The sequence below is a fragment of the Tetrao urogallus genome (assembly GCF_951394365.1).
Source record: "Tetrao urogallus genome assembly, chromosome: 1".
Classification (NCBI taxonomy): Eukaryota; Metazoa; Chordata; class Aves; order Galliformes; family Phasianidae; genus Tetrao; species Tetrao urogallus.
The window spans coordinates 77777323-77800858 of NC_136813.1; the positions used below are offsets into that span (position 1 = coordinate 77777323).

General features: G+C 51.2%; 1 protein-coding gene across 1 annotated transcript; it reads right to left on the minus strand.

Annotated features, from left to right (window-relative positions):
* On the minus strand, window positions 1-4029 carry ARX (aristaless related homeobox; the record flags this gene model as incomplete). Its single annotated transcript, XM_079549856.1, has 5 exons — window positions 1-241; window positions 506-840; window positions 2117-2162; window positions 2751-3471; window positions 3834-4029. The coding sequence occupies 5 exons, from the start codon at window positions 4027-4029 to the stop codon at window positions 1-3; spliced, it is 1539 nt and encodes a 512-aa protein (XP_079405982.1).
* Between the last annotated feature and the right edge of the window lie 19507 nt (window positions 4030-23536).

Sequence of the window (23536 nt, forward strand, 5' to 3'; positions counted from 1 at the left end):
TCAGCACACCTCCTTCCCCGCTCCGCCGCCGGGCAGCACGTTGAGCTGCGTCAGCTGCGCCGCGTGCTCCTTGGCCTTCAGGCGCAGCGCCGCGATGCTGGAGGCGCGCCGGTCGGCGGCGGCGCTGCCCGGTTCCCCCAGCCCCGCGCCCACCGCGCCCTCGGCCGCCGCCGGCGCCGGTTGCCGCAGGAGAGCGGCGGCGCCGGGCGCGCTGCCCAGCGGGGCCACGGTGGAGAAGAGCCTGCAAGGAAGGAAGCACAGAGCGCCGTCAGCGCCGCGCCGACGGCGCGGACGCACCGCGCCGTCCGTCGGCCCCGCGGAGCGCGCGGCCCTCGGCCAATCGGCGGCCGGGCCGGCGGCACGTGACCCGCGCGGCGCCCAATCGGCGGCGCCCCCGATTCGAACGGCGGAGCGGCCCCTCGGAGGGGCTCCGCGGCGCGACCCCGCTCCGCGATCCGCGCTCCGCGCTCCGCCCCGCGGAGGGGCGCCGCGGCCGGGCCGGTACCTGCCGAAGGCGGGGCTGATGAAGGCGGGGTGCCGGAACACGGCCGCGCCCAGGAAGGTGCCGAGGCCGAGCGGGGTCCCGGCGGGGGGCAGCGCGGCGGAGCCGGGCGGAGGAGGCGGCAGGCCCGGGAAGGCGGCGGCCGCGGCGGCGGCGGCGGCGGCGGTCCAGGCGGAGTCTAGAGCTGGGTGGTGAGGAGGGAAAGGACTAGCATCAAGGTACGGAGTGAGGGGGTGAGGTGCGGACAGGGGACCAGGGAAAGGCAAACCTGGGGGGTGTGTCTGAGCCCCAGCCTTTTCCCTCTTCCGCCACTTAGCCCTACGGTTCTGGAACCATACCTGCAAAGCCAAGAGAGACAGCGGCGTTAGCACTGCGCCGGGCCCGGGCCGAGTCCCGCTCCGAGCCCCGCGGCTGCGGCGGTATTATTTCCCCACGGAACGAATTGGCGCTGAACGCGTTCCGCTGCAAGGCAGCACTCGCGGGCAGCAGCGGCCGCGCGCTCTCCTCCGGTTTAAGGGAGAACGAAATTGTGGCCGCACAGCGCAGCAACGGAATTTATGCAGCGCCCGCAGCGCGGACGGAGCTCCCGGGCCGCCCTCGGGGCCGTATTTCACGCAGCTCTGTACGGTACGAAACAGAACCGTTCTCCAAAACGAGACAATACGGAACACTGCCGCCGCTTTCCTCTTTTCTCCCCTTCCCCAGCAGTAAAAGCCCCGAGCCAAGCCGGGCTGTAGCCCAGCGGGGAGAAAACACCGCCGGGAAAAAGGAACGAGAGGTTCTCGCACAGTGCAGGAAAGTGCCGCTTCGGCAGCTGGCGAGGCTCCCGGCGCTCCTTCGCGTCCCACCCGCGGCCGCTTTCCCTCGGGTACGGCGGCACCGCTCCCGCTGCAGATGGGATCCCTGCGGCATCCCGCGGGCAGGGAGCCCGAAGGAAGGCCGAGCGCCGCCGGAGGGGCTCCGCTAATTCGTATTCCCTTCCCCGTGCCCCTCCCTCGGGCGGAGGGGCTTTCGCCGACAGAGCTATTTAACTTTCCCACGCCGCGTGCCCCCGGGCCGAACGCGCGGCTCCGCCGTCACGGCGCTGTGTGACGATGGAGCGATGTGTCAACACAGCGCGGGGCCCGTCTCAGCGCCACTAATGCGCGGGGCCGTCGCGTAGCCGATGAGCCATATGGAATTTATGGCGCGTTATCAGCGCCCGATTTTAACTGTAGAGTGATTCGCGCGGCCGCGGCCGGGGCCATCTGTTCGCCGCTGGCAGCGGCCGCCCCGTGTTTGTCGTCGCCGTGGCGGTGAGGCGCGGGCCGGGCGATGCACTCTGGAATGGGGCGCAAACACCTCTAATGGCATCGCGCCCGCCATTAAAGCCGCGCGGCTCGTCGCTATCAAAAATGGGCGATCGGACGGCGTTAAGCGGCTCCTCGGCGGGCGGCGGGAAGCAACCGGCAGTCCGCCTCCCGACGGCCGCGTTTGTTCAGTGCTAAGTGCGCTTTTACGGAGCCCTGCTGGCGACGCCGGCCCCTCCTTCTCACCGCTCGGCCGCGGGGGCTCCGTCGGGGGCGCGGGGACGGCCCGGCCCCGTCCCGCCGAGCGCGGCCGCCTCTCACTCACCTGCACTCGGGCTTCGGTCAGGTCGAGCCGCATGGCCAGCTCCTCCCTGCGGGGACAGCGCGTCAGAGCCGGCACCGAGCCACCCGCACCCGGCCCTACGCCCGCCGCCCGCAATTAGCGCGTATCGGGAGCCACCTCGGCGCTAGCGAAGCGCTCCCGGCCCCGCAGCCCCGCGGCATTTCGCCGGGACGGGTAACGTAAAATTGCAATGAAACCCAAACGAACGGGGCGACGCCGAAGCGTTCAGCTCCGCCTGCGGCGCGGGACCCGGGGCGATGCCGGCAGTGGATCCCCCCCGTGGGACCCTCCGCACCTTTCCTACAAAACAAACGAGAAATCCGCGATGCCCCTTCGGGACGCGGCGGGACAGGGCCGTGTCCGTCCCCCCCTGCCTTCCCCGCAGCCGGGCGGCCCCCGGTTTCCCCCTCCCTTCCCCGGGGCCCCGGGCGGGGCCGCGCCGGGCGCTATTTTTACCGGCGGCGCTTTGATCCGCGCCCCGCGGGGCCGCCCAGCTCCGACCCGCGCGGGGAGCGCGAACCCGATCCGGGCCCTGCGTCGGCGTAAAAATAGCCCCGAGGGCTCTCCCTCCCCGCCTCGGTCCCCCCGCCCCGCGCTGCCCCGGCGGTGCCGGTACCTGGTGAAGACGTCGGGGTAGTGCGTTTTCTGGAAGGCCCTCTCCAGCTCCTCCAGCTGGTAGCTGGTGAACGTGGTGCGGTAGCGGCGCTGCTTCCTCTTGAGCAGCCCCTCCTCGGAGTCGCTGCCGGCCGACAGACACACGCTCTCTTCGCCGTCCTTGCCCTCGCCGTCCTCGGGCGGCAGCAGCAGCTCCTCTTTGGGGGACAGCCCCCCGCCCTCCGCCCCCGGCGCCGTTCCCGTGCCCCGGCGGGCCTCCTCCAGCAGCCCCCCGCCGTCCTCGCCCAGCAGCTCCTCCTCGTCGTCCTCCTCCAGCTCCTCTTCCTCCTCGTCCTCCTCCTCCTCCAGCATCTCCTCGTCCTCCTCCTCCTCCCCGGCGGCCGGCGCGGCGGGGCCGGGCCGCTCCTCGACGTGCGGGGCTCCGCTCCCCGGTTCGTCACGGGCGGGCGGCGGCGCGAAGGGCGCGTTCTCGCGGTAGCTCTTGCTGCGGCTGATGCTAACCTGCGGCGCGTGGCTGATCTTCAGCGTGTCCCACGGCGCGGGACCGGCCCCTGCCCCGGCAGCCGCCCCGGCCCCGGCGCCTCCCTCCGGCCGCCCTTCCGGCCGCTCCCCGCGCGGCCCCGACGGCAGCAGCCGCCCGCCGCCCGGCCCGTACAGCCGACGCAGCTTGGGGGGCAAGTGCAGCTCGGCCGGCTCGAAGGGGGGGCTGCTCTTCGGGGAGCCTGCGGCGAGGAGAGAGGGTGCGGGGGGGAGAGAAAGAGAGAGACGCGGTCAGCGCAGGGAGCGCGGGGCTGAGATCACCTCGCATGGTCCGTAGAGTCCCGTCCGGTCCGGAGCTGCCCCAGGTGCGGAGGCCGCAACGGCCCCGGGGCTACTTCTATCCCGTGGCCTGGAGCTCGTCCGCTCTGCGTTTTATAAACCCTCCCGAGAAATTCCCGTTTTCCCATTTTTTCGGGGGGAATTTTGGATGCGAGGGATCCGTGCGGTACCGAGACAGCCTACGGGCACCCCCCCGGCCTCGCCGCAGCCCCGCTCCCCCCGGCTCCCACCCGGGTCAGGACGCTCGGCCCGGCGCGGTGCTCACCTTGCGCGGCGCCGTCGGAGGGCTCTGAGCGGGCGGCCCCCGCGGGCAGGCTGGGAGCTGCGCCCAGCAGCCGCACTTTGCAGGGGCTGCGGCGGCCCAGGATGCTGTCGATGCAGTAGGAGGAGAGCAGCGTAGGCGATTTGCTCTTGCAGTCGGGGCGCTCGGCGCAGCTCTCTTCGGGGTAAGGGCCGCTCATGGCGGCGGCGGCGCGGACGCCCCCCGGTGCCGCCGGGACGCCCGTCACGGGGGGAGTGAGCGGCGGCCGCGGCGCTCTTGAGTCCCCTCGGCTCCACGTGCGGGCAGCCGCCCCCTGATTGGCTCTCGCCGGAGGCCGGGCGGACGCCGGCACGGGGCGCGCCGCAAAGCCCGGCCCGGATCGCCCCGGAGCGGCGCCCGCCCCGCCCCGCCCCGCGCCGCCCCTCCCCGCCCCGCGCCGTGGGGGCGGGCGCCGCTCGGGGCCGCCGTCGGGGGCGGTGCGGAGGAATCCTCCTCTCGCCGTGCCCGGCCCAGCCCCGACGGGAGATCCGAGCCGGGTTTTGCCCCCGCCCGCCCCGTCCCTGCCCCGACGGCCGCGTTAGGAACCGGCGGGGCCGGGAGCGGGGGGCGCGCCCCGTGGAGCGTCCGCACGGTGCTCCCGGTACCCACGCGCGGGGCGCCGCTGCGCCGGTGAAGCGGCGGCCCCGGGGGCGGACGGAGCGAAGCCGGCAGAGCCCGAGAACGGCGTTGAGCCGCGGTGCTTTGTCATTTCCCCGCTTTTCCCCTCTCGTCCGCACAGGAGGGCTCAGCCGGCCCCGTCACGCAGCTTCGGGCCCCCCGTGGCACCTCCGCACCCATGCGGCTCTTCCCGAGGGCGGGCGGGGGGCAGCTCCATCTCCCCACCGTGAGCGGAGAGATGGCAGAGTCCCGCGGCTCCCGGTCCCCGAATCAACGCAAATTGGAGAGGAGAAACAAAACAAAAAAAAAAGAGCAACGAACGCGTGGGAGCGTGCGGGCTCCGCGTGTCCTCACGGGGACTCGGGACGGCGGCCGAGCCCTGCCGGTGCCATCCGCGGTGCGAGGGGCAACGAATGCATCGGTTCTACACCTAAGAAAGCACGTAATAATATAAAAATAACAAAAGCAACTCTTAAAAGGAGAAAAACCCCGAGAGAAATCGACAAAACTAAAAAGGAACGAACGAAAGACAGAAGAGGGAACACAGAAGCGCTCTCGGCTCTCCCCGCACCGCCCCGGGGCTCCCCGCCGCCGTACGCCCTCAGCGCGGGTCCCGCGGGGCTGCCTGGGTGCTGCCCAGTGGCACACGGGGTGCTGAGAGCTGCGAGCTCGCCTCTGCCGTGCCACTCTCTTGGTTTATTTGTTGTGTGGGTTTTTGTTTTTTGTTTTTTTGTTTTTGTTTTTTTTAACAAACTTTCATTCATTCGAGGTCTCTCCCTCTCTTTTTTTCCCCCTTCTCCTGCAACCCGCTAATTTAACAGCGGAGCGCGTTATTGCAGTGTTAGGGGGCGAGAAACGACAGGGAGAAAACAACAATACCGCAATGATCCAAATGATACAGTAGGATTACGGCAATTACCGCTCTGCTCGGAGGAGAACACCTCGCCGAGCACTGCCAAACCCACCGCCGCCGCGCAGGGAGAGCAGCCCGGGGGCAGCCGGTTGCGATCTGCCCGCTCCATCGGCCCCGAGCGGCGGCCCCGAGGCTGGGGGGTTCCGACGGCGGTTCTCGCACGAGAGCAGCCCGCGGCCCCACCGCCGCTCTCAGGGGGCTCTCGCCGCTATCCGTGTTATTCGATTCCATTTATTTGTACGCGCCGCTTCCCCGCGGCAGCCTTGGGCCGGGGCGGCCGCGCTGGGAGTCCCGGTACCGTAGGCAGGAGCCGGGGGGGGGCAGCGAGAGGCACGGCCTCGGGTGGGCCTCGGCTCGGGCCGCTTACATCATCATCACCACCATCATTATTATTATTGTTAATATGATTACCGTTTATATTATCGTCAATATTTGTTCATTATATTTTTTTCCACTCCCTTCGCCATAAAGAAGAAAAACGACAACTTTTCAACCCCCTCCTCCATCCCCCCTTCCCCAACCCCGTGCCTGGGTTACCGCTTTCCATACTATGGAAGGAATGGTTTGCCCTTGAGCCTCCGGCATTGCCTCCCCCCGTCCCGGAGCTTCAGGCCCGGCACGTCCGACACCCCCGCTTCCCTCTCTATCCCTTTCGGTTCCCCTCCGGGGCTCCGCCCGCCCCCGGGCCGCACCCCGCGGGCAGCGGCGCAGCGGAGCGCCGCAGCAGCAGCGGCTGTTAGCACGCAATTTCTGTAATCACCGAGGTGTATTTTCGGGGTTAAAGCACCGGAGCTCCGGCGGGACACGTGGAGCCCTGCGGGCCTCAGGGGCAGCGCCTGACTCCCCGGCAGCGCCGCTGGCAGCGCAGCGCCGGCCTCACCCAAACGCTCGGTTGGGCACCGCCGTGCGGAGCGGCGCTACGGACGTCCCCCGGGCCCGGCCCTGCGCGGTGCAGTGGGATCTTGGGGAGGTGGGGGGTGTGCAGTCAGCGTGTGCCGCCCCGGAGCCGGCGATGCCGCGGCTCACCCGGCTGCTCGCGGTGCTGAACGCTCCCTGCTTGCTGCCGGCTCCTAACCCATACATCGGATAAGCTGTACCCGGCGGTGCTCGGGCACCGCGTCCAAACCGCCGTTCAGGGCGACGCGAACCCTCGGCGGCTCGCGTTTCCCACCCGAGGTTGCTTTCCTTGGGTCCCGCCCGCGGTGCGTTGCTCACAGCCGTCGGAACCGGCCCGACCTCGGCCGGCGTCGTGCGGCACCAGCGCTGCGGTGCCCGGCCCGGCCCCGGCTCCCGTGCTATGGTTGCCAGGGCAGGTAGCAATTTCCCTATTGACATACATCTGGGCAGGGGCGTGCTGTCGGCAGTGGTGGTCACTTTGGACTCATTATTCTTAAACTTAGTATTTCGTTTGTACCTAGGGCTGGGGAGAGGCTGGGCCTTGTTCCATGTGCTTCATTCAAAAAGTGTTTTCTACATCCTTTTTTTTTCTTTTTCCCCTGATCATTTTTCAATTCCTTGCCAGTTTACCTTCCCATAACGCAGCTCTCATGGCTCACAAGGCACAGCAGCGAGATAAGCGGAGTTCACCTCTTTCTTTATTTCCCCTCTCCACTGTGACCCCCTGCCCACCTCCAGCCCTTCAGCCCCGTTCTTGCTGTGCAGGCCTCCTTCCACACCTCCTGGTTGCATTCCCACTGTCACCTGGAGGGCACAAGAGGCTCCCGAGGCCTTTTGGCAGCCCCCGGCTTTCCCACCACCCCTTCCCACCCATTCCCGTGTGCCCCCCGTGGCCTTGATCGCAGCGCAGGCCTTGCAGGCTCTAAGGGCTGTCCCAGGGGTCCCACAGAATCATAGAATGGCTTGGGTTGGAAGGGACCTCAAGGATCATCAAGCTCCAACCCTCATCTTGGCTGAGCGTGAGTTCTTGGGCTGCGTGGGAGCTGTGTGGGGCTGTACTCCCTGTCCTGGCTCTTCCAGGATGTTGGTGATGGGTGGGGGTTCGGCTCTTCCAACCCCAGCAAACCCCTGGATGAAACCTCCAGCAACTTCATGGCAGCAATCTGCAGCATCTCAGGGAAATTATGAATGCGTTCAGGTGCAGTGGTCTAAAAAAATTAAAATGATGATCATAGGCTTATTTAACATTATACCTTCTGTGTTATTTTCTTTTGTATGTGCTGACTAGAACTGAGCAAAGGATTCATAACAAATAATTTATTTGTCAAACGCATTCTCTTCTGCTAGTGGAATATCCATGAGCAGAGCATCATTTTCTCAAATGTGTTTGTTTTCTGCGACGCTTCAGTGGTTCCTTTAAATGCATACCGGTGTGGCCTGGCTGCAGATGGTTCCCGTGGTGGAGCTGCAGGGCTGGCCGATAGCGTGGCACCGACCACTCTGCCCGTGCTAACAAGCACCTTGCAAAGTGGGTTTTCTGCTGGTGCTCGTGCCACGGGAACGTGATCCGAACGGCAGAGAGGATGTGAGCAGTGCTGAAGCAAAGCCATTAAAAATTCAAATGAGCGCTTGGCGAGCAGAGGACACTTTCCACCCTGTCCTCCCGGCTGCAGTGCGACCTTCATGCTGTGCTGGAGCTGCTGGCGGAGCTGGAAGCAGAGGAATGGCAGGAGGGCAGAAGGCAGTACGCTGGCGCTGGGCAGCGGCTCCTGCACCTGCTTGGCCCAGATGCACAGCCAAAGTGAAATGGGGTGGTGGAGGGAAGGTCACCAACTGCACGAGTCTCAGTCAGATCTCGCCCCTTGACGCTCTAGCCCTGTAAGAGTGTTTGTTGTCATTGTTTCCTGCATGTGCAGAAGCCATTGCCTCCTCCTTGCTGAGGGTGCATCACTATGCTGTAAAGGTACAAAAATGGTCATGGTTGGGAAAAACCTGCACCTAACACTGTGTGTTCTTCATGGAGGCTGATGCTTGCTGACGCATGGAGCGATTCCCTTGACAACCCCCACGTTAAGGGGCTGTCTGTCAGCACCTCTCTGCTTCTTTTGGTGCTGGCACCTCTCTGTGCAGCCTGTCTGGCACAGACTTCATGGGGGCTGCTGGCAAACACTCAGTGCTGCAGCATCCCCACGCACTTCTCCAGAGCTCTCTGCTTCGTGCCCCACATCTCTCCTAATGGAAGGTCCAACTGCCTGTAATGTGCTCTGTGCTGCTCTGCAGGAAGACGGATGCTTTATGAGAACAGCTGGTGCTGTGCTGATGGAATGGCTGTCTCACAGGTGTAACACTGCTGGGCAGGACATAACAGGCATGTCTTGAGCACCTCGGGGCAGTCGTGAGAGTAAAGCTAACAGCAGCAGGGCACTTGGCAATGGATGGCAGAAAGAGATGCTTCTGAGATACCCAAATCAAATAAACTAAAATAAGAAGATAAAAAAACGAGAGAAAAATTTGATGTTTTGAAACAACCACGAATGGAGATGAGTTCTTAAACACTTCTGTGATAGAATTTGCCTATGGAAGCACACAAGAGCTATGGCAGCAGGTGTATGTGGTGCTGTAGGACAGTGTGAGTGGATTGATGTAGAGCAGAGCATTTCCTTCCAACCTCAGAGGTTTTTCTTAACCGAAAAAAAGAACCTTAAAATTTGATTGTAAATTGGCTCAGTGATTGAGACAGCTGCAATTTGTTGGATTTTAAGTTTTCCACTCAAAAACAAACAACAACAAAAAAAGAAAGGTGTCTTAAGATTTCCCCTTCGTACATAGTTTTTAGACCTCCATAGACAGATATTTGCAGTCACATGCATGGATTGTACAATCTTGAAATCACAGGGTGTAAGTTATTATTTGGAATCAATGCGCCTTCTTGTCTCGTAGCTTTCTATCAAACCGTGAAGCAGACGTGGCACTTACTGTGCTACGCTATTGTTTCTGTTCCTGAAAACTGAAAATAATGTTACGGAACCTCAGAAAAACTAAAACTTTAAACAAAAGACGTTGATTTAACAAAATGATTGTTCCTGCTTTCCTGCCTTGTAACCTTCACTTGTAACCCCTTATTCCTCAAGTCAGCGGGGCTCTCTCATGAGTGACAGTGCATTGGTGTGATGGTTTTTGTGCTCCAGCCCAGGCAACTGTAGCAGAAATGGGTAAAGGCTTGGGTGGGCTAGGGGCTGCTGGAGGACGTCTGCTGGCCTTCTTTAGCACTGAGTGTACTCCCATCCATGTTGTTTGATGGTGTTCAGGAAAATGCTGTTGTTCTTCTCTCTGAACGTGGATGAGAAGGGATGGTTTGGCTTTGTTCTGGTAATGTCAAAATGCTTGGAGTGTTCTGGATGCCCTTGGATTTCTAAAACTGAGTGTAGCTTCTGATCTGTGAATGTACACCTTTTGCTTGGCATGGAGTGTGAGTCTTCTCTCCCTGAACACAAATTTACTGGTGAGAATAAAGGGACAATCATTTGAACTGTCTCTTTAATTTTTTTTTAATTTTATTTAATTTTTTTTTTATCAAGGACAAGGCTGTGCAAATTCAAGGGGCAAAATGATCTTTAAAGCTGAAGGTGGATTCTGACCTCCAGTAAGACAGACAAAAGGCCAAATGCCCGTAACATGTAAACTCTTATTTTTTTGTACCTTTCTGCTTTGAATGGCAACAAAGGCCCAGGCAGAGCTTGCTTCCTAAACTGTTACCATTTTTTTACAAAGAAAAACAAAGGGGAAGAGAAAGGGAGAATCAGGCACACCTCACTTAATTGCCGCAAAGTGCTATGAAGGAGAAGACTGTGAATACGGTGCTAAGGTCTTAGGAAAATATTCTTATTTACAGACTGATGATTGCAACCAAGATCCGAACGCAACTTTATTGAGTCATGTGTGAGGATTCTCAGGGAGCTGAGACCAGCTCAAGTGTAGTAGGATTCAATGGAAACAGAGCAGTGATTTTGTAGGGAAAAGCAAGTCAGATTTGAATGTGCCTTTCCAACAGGAGAAAAAATCCATGTTTATTCAGTGTAAGTTTTGGACTAACCTAAAATCTATATGAAACTCCATGTGCTTCATGATCTGGGGTACGTTTATGGATGCCTAAATGATGCAGGATGCCAAGGCTTGCTTTCACTGGTGTTTTTAGGAATCTAAGTCCCATCTGGATGTCAGGAGGTATATCCTCTGAAATGCGTTTCCCCCACCTGTCCTTCCAGACCAATAAATGCACGAGGTCTTTGTGCAAGACTACTCCAGAGATGGTGTCCCCTGTAGAGAGCTCATTGGCCCTCATTCATTTACAGTTTCCCAGCAAAATCCTTGAGCTCTTGCTGGGAGAAGGACCCTGGGCTTTGATGGTGTGGCACTAACCAGGACAGAACAAGAGGCTGGTGGCCTTGAGTTACACAGGTGAAAATAAGCAGAGCTCGTACAGCTGTTTGGAAAGCAGTGGGATGGGAATGGTGTTGAAAGAAATATAATTTGACAGCCTTGCCAGTTGGGCACGGTAGAGTCAATGCACTGTCTGCATGGCACCAGCCTAACGTCAAGAAATGATTTGTGTTGCTCTGACGTTTCAAGCAAACAGGTTGCGAGTAGGCATGGAGATCTTGATCAAAAATTATGCAAGAAACAACCTACCTTGAGAAGTCTCTCAGGCTTGTGATGACAGGCGCAGCGCTCTCGAGGAGCCAGTCGCTCAGCTCATGAGGATGGGCCACCCGGGCTGGGGATGTGTCTCCAGCAGCAGCGACTCCGTTCACGGCAGCACATCTCACCAGAAAGCTGCAAAGTGCAGCACTGTGACATCCTCCTCTCCCATCACTGTCACTGTGGCATATCAGCGCAGCCCGTGTCACACAGCTCCCGGGTGGCATTCAGTCTATGCTTCACATCCATTTGGCTTTCTTACAAGCCCCTGCGAGCATCGTTTCCTTCAGACACCGGCTCTACTAATGATTTTTTTCCCTCCCCCTTGCTCACACTTTAATTGCGGGGTGTGTGTGATACCCTCAGGAACAGCTATTGCCACCTGTATTATTATTTACGCTGTGAAAGCGAAGCTCATGGCAATATGTTTATTAACACCGTGCCCTGGTATCACACGAGTTAACAGCTTAATCCTGTGATTGTAAACATCTTTCCTGATACGTTCAAGCACCATGCATGTCTTTAACTTCACATCAGGAAACCGGGAGCATGAGTGGGTCATTTTTGCAGAAAATGCATTCTTTACAAAAGTAGTGTAATGAAGAAGGGTTTTATCTGGCTAATAGCGCCCGTCTCCTCCAGCATAATGCCTTTTGCAAAGAAAGAGTTAAACAAAACATTTATGCGGTATAAACTTTGCTCCTAGGCATTAAAATGCACTTTATTCACACCGCAGATTTCTCTCCCAGCCATGGCTATTGTTTGTCACTAACAGCTAGCTTTTGTGAAGTTAATAAATGTGCATAATAAGGACATAAAGGTATGGAGAAGTAATACTGTAATCCTTTTGTTTGGATAATCAGTCTAATGTATGCAAATTAAACCTTATTAGTACTAGGGTTTTGTGTCTGCTTATCAAAATGTGCCATTTTCATGAAAATTGGAAGTCCATTATATAAAGTTATTATTAACAATCATTTAGGAATTATATACGGTATGCAAATTAAAGTTGATTACAACTAATTAAGGGCTTTCTTTGTTATTTGACCTTGTCTGCTTTTTATGTAAATATGTTTCTTTTGGTCTGGCATATTTTTAGACTCAGAAAAGTATATTAAGACAAGTTACATTATGTATTTTTAACATATTTTTGCGTGGCGTAAAAAGCCCCTTGCTTTTGTTCTAGAGCCCGGCTCTGCACGGGGATGCTCGGAGCGGCGGTGCGCAGCCAGGCGTGGGGTGGCTGCAGGACAGTGCTGCGTGATGGACCGGCAGCAGAGCTGAGGTAGTGGGCAACAATCACGCCTCCAAGGCCCTCCAATGGTTTAATGAAAAATGATCCAAAATAAAATAAATTAAAATCCGCTACTGAAGTATAACCAGCCTTCATGCCAGAGTGGCCTTTGTTCCACCACTTATTGAACTGGATAAGCCTTAGTTTAGAGACGTCAGACACAGCCAAGTAATAAAAGATTTGCCCCAACTTGCCGGGCACTTGGCAGGACTTAATAGGCGTTGAGCTCAGGATAAAAAGCTGTGACACAGCAGCACAGCTAGCTCGGGAGCATCAGCCTGGGTGGACCCGTGCCTGGCGGCAGCAGGGAAGGCTGGCGTTGGGTGAAATGAAAAAACCTTCCAAAGAAAACTTGGGCGAGTTGAATATAGTTTCTATTGAAAACAACAACAGCGTGTAATACAATTATGATGTGTTTTATACATAGAGAAGAAATCTGACACGTAAGCCAGTGTGAAGACGGGAGATGACATCTTCAGCGGTGTGTCAGAGAGAGACGTGTAATCAATACCTGAATACTTTCAGTCTTCCAGGCAGAGTAACAGATGCAGGAGCAAGAAAGGCTGGGGAAAAAAAAGGCTGAGACATAAGGAGCACAGGCAGGAACACATGAGAAAAATGTATGAAATCCATCTTTGCATACTGTTTGAGTCCAAAATACTGGGATCTGAGGACAAGTAAAACATGATTCCTGGAATGTGGCAACATTTGCACAGCTTTACTGACCTCTTTGGCACAAAAGGTGTGCAAGGGGGGACATTAGTGCTAGAAAAAATTCTCTGCAGTGGCAAGGTCATGTACTTAAGCTTAAAACTGGGGATATGCTTGCAAGCCCAGTATCCATTCTTTCCTTTCTACATCCCCAACATCTTGCATTTCATGTCAGGAAATCACAAAGCCTCCATGCCTGTCCCCTGCTGCCTCTGGGATGTGTTCTACCACCCTATGGATGCCCGGGAGTGTGGGTGCCCAGGAAGCTGCATGCAACATTGTACCCCGAACAGGGACAGTGATGGTGTAGCATAGGTGTATCTGCTCTCCCTCTCCATTTCACTTCGAAGCTGCTCGTGGCACAAAAGATGCTGGCTTTTTACTGCTGAAGGCCAATTCACTCAGGTCACGCTTCGTCCCATTCAAAAGCCTCCTGGTATCGAAGGCATCCAAACCCCAGGAGGAAGCAGGATCTTCCCACATAACCCTCACGGCCAACCAAAACCCCGTCATCTTCAAAGGCCAGATTCTGAGTACCTGCCACGAAGCGCTGGATGGGAAGTCACGCACTGCTGGTGACAGGCATGACTTATTCAGCAACTATTTGAGAACGTAATTTGAACAACTGAAGAAGTTGGTGATTTGTTCCCTCACAATAGGACCACAAGGTTCAATTCAGCGACTGACATATTACAATGAATTTCCGAGGGCTGTGACAGGGACATTTTGCTCAATGCTCTGCTGCTGGCGGGAGCTGAGAAATGGAAATCAGAACAGGCAAAACACGTCTGTACCACATGGGGCAACATCAGATCCCAGTCGCCCTCCTTTCTGGATGAGACACTGGTGCTGAAGGCAGGAACAGAGCAGCTGCAGTGAGATCATGGAGGGGACATGATGCTCCGCCAACACTCCCACTTAACGAGTGGCATCAAAGAAACATCACAAAAAATAAGTTTTTGTTTTAACATTTCCCGGTGAAGAAAAAAAGTTATAAAAAAAAACACAATTTCCTCCCCTTAGCCTAATAAATAATGAGCGTTTTCATGTCAGAGTTGGGAACTCAAGGCATTCAGACTAGGCGAGGCTACAAAGGCTTGAATGATTTTCTCCTACAGAATAAGGATGAAACTCTGATGCCATCAAAGGTAATAATTCAGGATTTCCCTCAGGGAGGTGAAAGTCATTGTCGTGTTTTTAAAATAGTTGCAATTTTCTGTCTCTAAATAGCAATGACTACAAAATGTATTGCGAGGGGAATATAAAAATAGTCAAACTCTTCAAATCTTTTAATTCAATGAGAATGTAATATGCAATTAAAATTAATTATCTCATAATCGAACTGTAGACACTGATTATTGCATCATTTTCATAAGAGACATGCATCTTAACTTGCATAATTTCTGGTATCGCTGCGGAGTTACCTCAGGAAAGAATCTGGGCCCAAATATATGCATGCCTTGGTGCTCAGAAAGAAGCAGTTATGGCTGGGGTTGGCTTTTCCTCTTCTGAGTGCTTTTAGGTAGAGCCTCTATCCTTGTCTGTGATGAGTAATTGATTCACACCTACCCCGCACCTCCAAATCCAATCTTTTACCTCCTTTTTCACTCCCATTCACATCTTCCCTCCAGCTCTTGAGTTGCTCCCTCTGAGCCCCTGTGGCCTGATGTGTGGAGCCAGGGGCTGGACTTGATGACTCTTGTGGGGCCCATCCTACATGGGATAATCTATGGTTCTCTGATTTAGTTCCTGTGAAGGCTGCTGTATGAGCTGCTGGTTACTGAGGGAGTTAGGGCAACATGGCTGGCTCTTAAATGCTTACGGTTTGGTGAAATTGATCTTATCTTGGAAAAGATGATGGCAGAGACTTCTTGCTTCATTTTGTGTCCCTTCTCTGTGTACTTCTGGTCAGATAACTTGGACATTTTGCTTGCGAGAGGGGTCTTTGAGCCTCTCATGACTGCTGTTTATGCTCAGCCTTAAATGCCTGCCATTTTTCAGCAGGCATCTTCAGAGGATGACAACTTTGGAAGAGCAGTTACATAGCTCTTGGGTCTCCGCCACTCTGTAATGGTTGCCACCTTAGATGTCCCCAGATTAGCTATCCTGAACTGGTGGGATTTGTGCTCTTGAAGTGACTTTGGCTTGTTCATTCTATTTTTGTCTTCTGTGCATCCCTTGTTCTTCTGGCACCAGGTCTTAACCCAAGATATACTACTGTTTTCAGACCTTTTGTTAAATATAATGACAACCAGTAGCTGTGCGTTTTTCTTTGATGTCATAATTTAATAGATCAAAATTAGGAGCAGGGCTTGGTACGACTGCTTGTTTGCAGTATGGCCTTGTGGTGGGACCCTGAGTGGCCTGGGGCTTTGAGGTGGATCTGTCTGTACGTTCTCCTTTCATATCAATGCATTCATTTTTGTTTGTTTGCTTCTTTTGCACGTGATGCATGACGTGACTTCTGATTTTGATTACACCATTTTAAAAGCCCCAGATTCATTTCCTTGAAGATGTCCAGAGTTCACCCTTCCCAAGAATCCTTCTTCCCACCTTGTCTTTCAGGATATGTCTGCTGAAGTTGTATTTTTTCTTGGCCTCTGTGACTCCTGTGTAGTTTTCTTGATGACATTCACTTGCTCAGACCTCTTTGGCCTCTGCTGACGACTGGGAGGTGTGTGTGTAATCACGGTAAACGAGTGCTCTGCTTTGTTTCTGCGTTATTGGATGGCACAAGCCTCCTTCAAGTTGTTGCAGAGGTTGTTCCCTGTATGTCACTTGGACTGGATGGTAGATTTACATTTGAGATTCACTGCAGCATTGGATGAACATCTGGGGAAGCCTTGCCATGTGCAACAGGAACATTTCTTTTAATAATGACATATTCCCCCCCTCAAAAAGAAAAAAAAGAAAAAAAGAAAAGGAAAAAAAGAAATCAAACAAAGAAGAGAAGTGGATTTGCACATTATTCATCCTGATAAATATAACTATGAAATAGCTTTTTGACTTTGGACACAGTTGGAGCTTTATAATAGGCTGTCAGTTAAGTAACACCTGTGATCCTAATGCCAGGGTCCATTTTTCTGATTTTAGCTATAAATTCCATTTCACAATGCTAGGGGGATAGACCGGAGTCTGTAGTTGAGGCTGAGAGCTTAATTCCTTGTCATCGTCCCTTCCACTACAGCCTTGGGTTTCTCCAGGCCATCTCAGCTCCAGAAAGCACTTTGATTTCTTGCTTTTTTATGGGTGAGGGTTTCAAATCTGTCTACATTTTCTTAACTGTGCTTATGATAACAGACTTGTGTGCCTATTAGACATAGAAACCATTTTGTAGCTTAACTTTTTCAAAGAAAACAACTGTCAAATTATTCTTCCGAGGAAAAGAGGGAAAAAAGGATCAAGTGGGTGGAGTGTAAGTAACAATTACTGTAGGCTGATAATGTTTAAAGATTCATACAAAGATGTATTTCACAGGCCATACGTGTACGTAACAAATTCGCCTACTCTGTAATCCTACTTTTTATTGACAACACAACAATCAGCTCTTTCCAGAATGGTGAACTTCAGAATTTTTTTCTCCAGAAAACGCTGCATTTGAGCTCAGATAACTAATGTGAAATGCTATTGTTGGAGAAAGCTGGCAAGCCTGCTTAGCAGGTAAGGAATTCAGGCTTACTGAACCCTGCTGAAGAAACCTTCAGTGCCTCTTTTATCCTGAGTCTCAGATTCTGATTTTCAGATTGAAGGAGGGTGCACCTCCATAGAACTGCAACTCCAAATGTTGCTCAGAAATAGCAGCTTTGCTACTGCTGTGGGAATGTACTCGTGTATTGAAATATGGAAATTTAAATGTAATTTAGAAACCCTTTGGCAGACCTCTGCCTTGGATACTGAGAAGGTGAGGAAAGCAGCTCAAGCAAGTCATGCATGCAGGACAGCATACCTGTCATTAAATAATCTAAGACAATGGAAGTGTATTTTCAAAGCGAGAGTCATCCTAAGACTTCAAGCCGAACTTCCTTCTATTTCTCCAAACATGGGATGCATCGCTGTAATTCATCTTCGCCCGTAAATTTAGCAGTATTTTTTGCAGTGGAAAGTAAGGAGAATCCATCCACAGAGAAAGAACAATTTATTTTCTCTTCATCTGAAGCGATTTTTTCAGCCCAGGACTGTTGTGACAGACTAATAATAGAACACAGTTATGAAATGTACCTGGGAACATTTCTGAGAAATCTTTCCCAGAAGATTCTGGGAAAATTACCATCTAACATTGGAAGATGCTTGCTGTGCTGACAGATCCCAGGACCTGGTTACTTACCTATCACGACTCTCTTTTAAACTTTAGAAGGTCAAAAGAATGAAATACAAACTTTGGGCAACATCAGAAGACCTGTCAGCCTGTCCTCACTCCCCTAGTCCTACATCCTGTGGAGAACCCTCACTTTGCCCAACATTACAAATCTTGACCCGTGATGCAGGATTGGCTCAGGCCCCGTCCCACGCTCTTCTCTGTGCATTTGAGATAGCAGCAACACCATGTTGGTGTCCACATCCATGCACGAGCTCTCTTCTAGGAGGATGCAGGCAGGAGGAAGGCTGCATGCACACAGCGAGGTTGGCACAGGCCTCCCCTTGTGGGAATGCAAACCAGGTAGGAGATGCTGGACATCCTCCACTGCCTTCCAGCTGGGCACCCGCGTGCTGCCGAGGGACATGGGCACCCCGGGGCAGCTGTAATTTCACCCGGAGCTGCTCAGGATTGGCACTAAGAGCCGTGTGAGTGGCGTCCTGCTGTAATCCTTTCAGCCTCTTGCACTTTGCCGATTTCTGCAAGGGAGGGAGCTGGCTCGCTGGTTCTGCATCTTCTAGAAGAAAAAAACAGAGTGAAAAAAAAATCCTTTTTAAAAAAATCCTTGCTTTTCTACCACTCCGACGTCTACTGTATTGTGTAGCAGTGCATTTTGCATTTTCTCTTCTTCCTGTATTTTGTAGAAACTTAATAAATAAAAGATGTGAACACAAAATTGCTATTCAAATTCGATTGTCTCAAATTATGTCTGCAACTAAACAAAAATCTGGTGAGCTGTGATTTCGTGTGATGAAGGCAGCTCAGTGCTATTCAATCCAGTGGGAGAGAGATAAAGAAATGGAGTATTAAAAAAATACCAATGAGCAAAGAAAAGAAGAAGGGAAAGTGTGATAAAGAACAGCTTAATACTTTAATGGCCTGAAGAGATTTTTCAACAAAACCATTACTAATACCTGTTACTCTTCTACACTCTGTTCTCACCATCACAAAACCATTAGCTCTTTGGTAGTCACAATCTGCCGTATATCTGTATCATGTCTTTTCACTGCATTTTATTTGTCTTTGTCTTCTTCTGCTTGACTGGTAACATGCAGCACCCTTGAGCTGTATACTTATTTCCAGACTGACTGCAACAGTTATAAATATCTGCTCGGTGCTCAAGGAGGCAGATAAAAAAGCGATGAGCTTCGCTCGCCAGAGTTCTGAATTGCCTCAGACAGGAGAGTCTGTCAATGAAGTGTTGTGAAATAAGAATATTGCTGGCTTCTTGTAATCTTAAAGAAGAAACCTTTGGTTATATTCATGGTAACAGACATAAAGTTATTATTAGAATTGCTTTTCCTCTTGCACTTCGGTGCAGTGCTAGAATAGCCAGAATGGGTGTTCTATAGCTCATTGGCTCCTGACTATTTTGTCCTCAGACATGAACTTAATGAAGATGTAGCAGTGGGCTCTCGGTTCTGGGAGGGGATTGGGGCGTTCTGTGCTGTGCCTCCTGGCTGGGTGAGCTGTAAGACAGTGTGCCCTGGTGTGCAAAGAACTGCAGCGATACTTAAGCTGCCAGGTGCTGTGGCAGCCTTGCACATCCCTTCCTTTGCAGCAGCAGCAACATGGCTTTTTTCCTCTGTGATTTCAAGAAATAAACTGTGTGAGTTTGGTCTCTTTGCATAAACACAGTTTAAACCTAAATGCTTAACAAAATCCTACTTCTCCTTTTAAATCTTTCTTCTTGCTAGGTCTTCACAGTGTTGAGTATACTCTTTAAATAACAACACCGATATCCCCTCTTCTCCCCCACATCAAAGCAATGCCACAGTGTGCACTTGTTCCTTCAGCTCTAGTGTTTTTTGAGATCCAGGCATTGGTTCATCCATGGACATTCACTGCACTGTGATCTCTGGCAGAGACAGACTAATGATGGAAGAAAGATCAGAAGATGGGGTTGTGTTCCAGATGCTTACTGCAGCAGCATCTCCAGGGGTCCAAGGCTTCAGAGTGTGACAACTCACTCTCAAGAAATTTGTCACGATAAACCTGTTAATAGCACAAATCAGAATGGGACTGTCTGAAGATGTGCACAGGTACAGGCATTACATGGCACTTAGCAACTGCAGTTTGTGGTGTGCCGAGTTCTTCTTCAAGGGCTGTGCTTTGAAAGCCTTTCTGCCAAAGACAGCTTTTGCAGGGAGTGTAGAAATAAAGCATCCATTTTGCAGAAGTTGATACGAACAAGTTAGACTTGGTCTTATTTTGGCAAAAAGAAGGTGGCATTGGTTGCAAACTGAAGATAGGGGTTAATTGTGAGGTGAGAGACCCCAAGAGATAGGCTGTGTCATGAAGAGCCGTAATGGTGAAGATCTTTGATCAATGAGTAAAGATGGATGGCAACAGGTATTGTAAATTCATGGTGCTAATGAGAATCCAAGGAAGGTGATGTTGCTGTCGATGCCTTGAACGGGGCTGAAGCTCTGCACTGGTGTTTTGTTAATGATGGTTTGGCTTGTGGCTTGTTCAGTTGAGAGCAGCAAGTAAAGCCTGGACTTGGAGAGGAGAGGAGAAGCCATTCCAGTGCTTGGTGTGGGTGAGAACTGAGGAGCATGCAAGCCCTGGGTGCCAGATGGGGCAGAGAGGCCTGAGAGAGGCAGAGAAAGGCAGTGCTGGGAGCTGCAAGGACAACCTGGAGGGAAATCAGGTGGGGGAAGGCCTTACCCCACCTCACTCTAGACTGTCTGGTTTGCCATGCTAGACAGCATGTTTCCAAATCTGTCAGCACAAGGAGGACTTGGTGACCGATCCTTTAGGTGGTGCATGATGGATAATCTCATTTCTCTATAGTACACTCCATCCAAACAGTTTGCTCATTTAAACTCTGCTCAGCAGAGACTGTACAAATCTACTGTAAAGTTCATGCCATGACCACATTTCCTATCAATTTCTCCACCGGAATGTATATTAATGGAAACACGAGGATATATTAATTGTACCATTTTGAATAAATGTAACCTTAGCAGAGTACATTTTTTATTATTATTTAATAATTATGAGTTCAAGCTTTTCTTCATTTCCTGCTGTGAGCTTTTAAAAGTCACTGCAATGCTGAAACATAAATAGAGTACGTGATGTAACACTTTGCCTAGGCAAATATCATAGGCATTTTTACCCCAGGAAAATGCAATTAAATTAAAAATAAACGTTCAGCTCATTTGAAATTCTGCTGTATTGAAGCCAAATACAGGAAAACCAACTCAAAATGGAACAATATTTACTTCAAAAAATCAAACTAACGATTACTAAAATCTGAGTCAGCAAAAAATGTGGAAAATCCACAGAAAGCATGAACATTGCGTGTTTTTTGTTTGTTTGTTTGTTTAATCTTTAAAAATAGGCATGAAAAAATCCCCAATCTCAAGGTTTTTTCAGCCATTCCATTTGGTTTGTAACAAAACCCAGGTCGGATAATGCTCAGATTGTATCATTGCAATAGAAAGTCAGAAAGGAAGTCCAAAGTTAGCAGTGAGGACAAGGTGACCAGGTGCCAACCAGAACAGATGGATTATCATCTTTATCCTCTCATCCGCGGGCCATCAAATCCCTTCCCCCTCTCCTGTTTGGCTCCTTCCTATTTCCTTGTCTTTATATTTTTTTCTTTTCTTCTTTGTCTTCCTTTCTTAGCCACTTGCCTTGTTCTGACAATATGATTACTTAATACTTACCTGCCAAATTAACTGACTTATTTTACCAACGAGTGGAGATAGAGTTCCCTGACACTCGGTATTTGACAGTCCCACAGTCTTTTCTGTGTCCACAAGGCATGCACTAGAATGGGAAAATTCCAGTAAGTATGGTGGGCTTTTTCTACAACACACTTCTGTTACATACCAGCATGAACCGGTATGTATGTTGATTTGCCCTCTCTGTTTGACTTTTTAAGGCAATAAAATGTGAATAATTAAAAAATCTATTACAACCCACTCATCCTCTCTCCTTTATTCCAAAAATCACACCCAACTGACCTCTTACTGAGAATGGCGTTCCATTCGGCAAGGCTCTCTCTTTTCACAATGAAAAGAAAAAACCCTATTCAGCTAATTGAGCAATTTGCTTAACTGGATACACTGTACAAATGTATAGTGGAAATGCTAATGTATTAAGTATGAGTGTGTATTTGTATGCGTGGTGAAAAAGAAATGCTATATAGCTGCCGTAGCTAGAATGCTGCATAAATACCTGAGGCAAAACAATTGTTATTGGAGGTGTATTTTGAAGTTTACCTGCTAAGAATTGTTCATCGCCAGTAAAATTGAAGTAAATAAAATAAAATTGCTTAACTTTGACCTGAAGTTTATTGCTTAAGTTTGACATGAGATATATTTATTGAATGAGCTTGGAGAATCGTCTTCTTTTGCTTTAAACACAGTACTTGGAGCGGAGCTGTGGATCTGGATACATCTGGCTAATGCAACACAAAGCAAGAAGGGGATTTCCTATGCCAGAGCACTTATCCTTGTTTTGCCAGACAACAGCCAGAACAGGGAACACTTGTAGCATTATGATGACATTGGTCATGCAGCAAATTGTAGTGCAGATGTTCAAACTGTTTTGCAGAAGAAGATTTGAAGGAGAGCTTTGTGGGTGACTGTCAGAGGACTTTGAAAGTTTGAAAGGTCATTAAAAATCATAGGAACTGCTTGCTTGAAAAGCTGCCAGGTGGATGACTGAGGTTGGAATTGCTGTGTGACGAAAGCAGAAGGGGAACTCTTTTGTCTTGATGAGAGATGTTGCCAATGGTCAACCAGCTGTGAAGGGGAAGTTAAGTCTGACAGTCATTTCTTGATGTGATAAATTGTATCAATTTCTTGGATATGGCAGAAAAAGAATTTAAATGTTTTGGTGAGAAATAAGGCAGTCAAAAATTCAAATCAAGTGATTATGCATGGGCTGTGGTCAAGCCAGATGGTCAGGAGAGCTTTGGCAGATTTGGCCATGCCTAAATTTATTGGTGAAGTCAATGGTCACTTTACAATGCTTAGTAGAGTGCTGCAAAACCAAATGCTACAGAAGTGCTTGGTTCCCTCCCTTTCAGCAGTGGTACTGAGGATGTGTCATGCCTCTCAGGCTCTAAGCGCTCTCCTGGGAATGCATAACTAGGCAGAGCTGAGGCACAACAGAAAACTGAGGCAAAGAACACTTCAGGGGCCACATCTTTGGTTTCTCCTTTCCTCAGAATGGAGAGAGGCTGAAGCTCACCCAGGAGCAGCCTCTGTCGCACAAGTTTTTGGGCAGTAAGGGACCCTGCAGGAGTGCTAAGAGCATGAATGGAGTGGAGAGAAGAGTGGCTAAAAAGAGGCTTTTAAAGAACAGGCTACAGAATTTACTTGCTTTTTGTTCTTGAATTTTGCAGTAATGCAGTACCTATGTAGTATATTTACATCAAATCATGTCCTATCAGGGATTAGGTATTTGAGACATTCTCTACAAAATCTATAGTCCTCCTACCTTAAAATTGTAGCCATTTTGCTGTGTAGAGAAAACGGCATTGAGTTAACCTTACAGCAGCAAAATGCATTAGGAGGGTGAACCCTCCCAATGGGAGGAATACCAAATTGGAATTAGGAAGTGAATGAGACTGGGATGATATAACAGCCATTTATTTATCATTTCCTTTTCTTATTCTCTGATTGCTTTCTTTCACGTTACAAAAATGAGACAATGGGAATAGCTCAGTGTGTGATATTTGAGTTTTCCTAAAACACAAGAGTGTTCTGAATTGCTGGTGTGGTCTGCAAAGCAGACACAGTCTGCAAAGCTCAAAGGACTTTTAAACCTCAACGTTTATCTTTTTCTTTCCTTTTTCCCTACACAGTCAAGACCTATAAAAGGGGTCCATCATCCCACAGCAAGATGCTGCTGCTACTGTTTCTCATCTGTGTCATCCAGCTTTATTTCATTTTAACACAGTGGAGGGATGACATGGTAAGGTTTGTATTTGCCAAGGAGAAAGCCAGAAGTCCACAGAGATCCATGCCTAATAAAGTATGGCTGCATCTTTTGCAGGAGTATTTCCACAGAAGTTTTTTGAAATCCTCCAGAAGAAGATACTACTTGTCAGCATTAATTTATTAAGCCTTCTTTGTCAGGTGGTATGATTTAAACCCAGTTTACAAAGGGGTAAGCAATGGCTTGCAGAGGTGAAGCAATTTGCCCACAGTCCCACCAAAGGC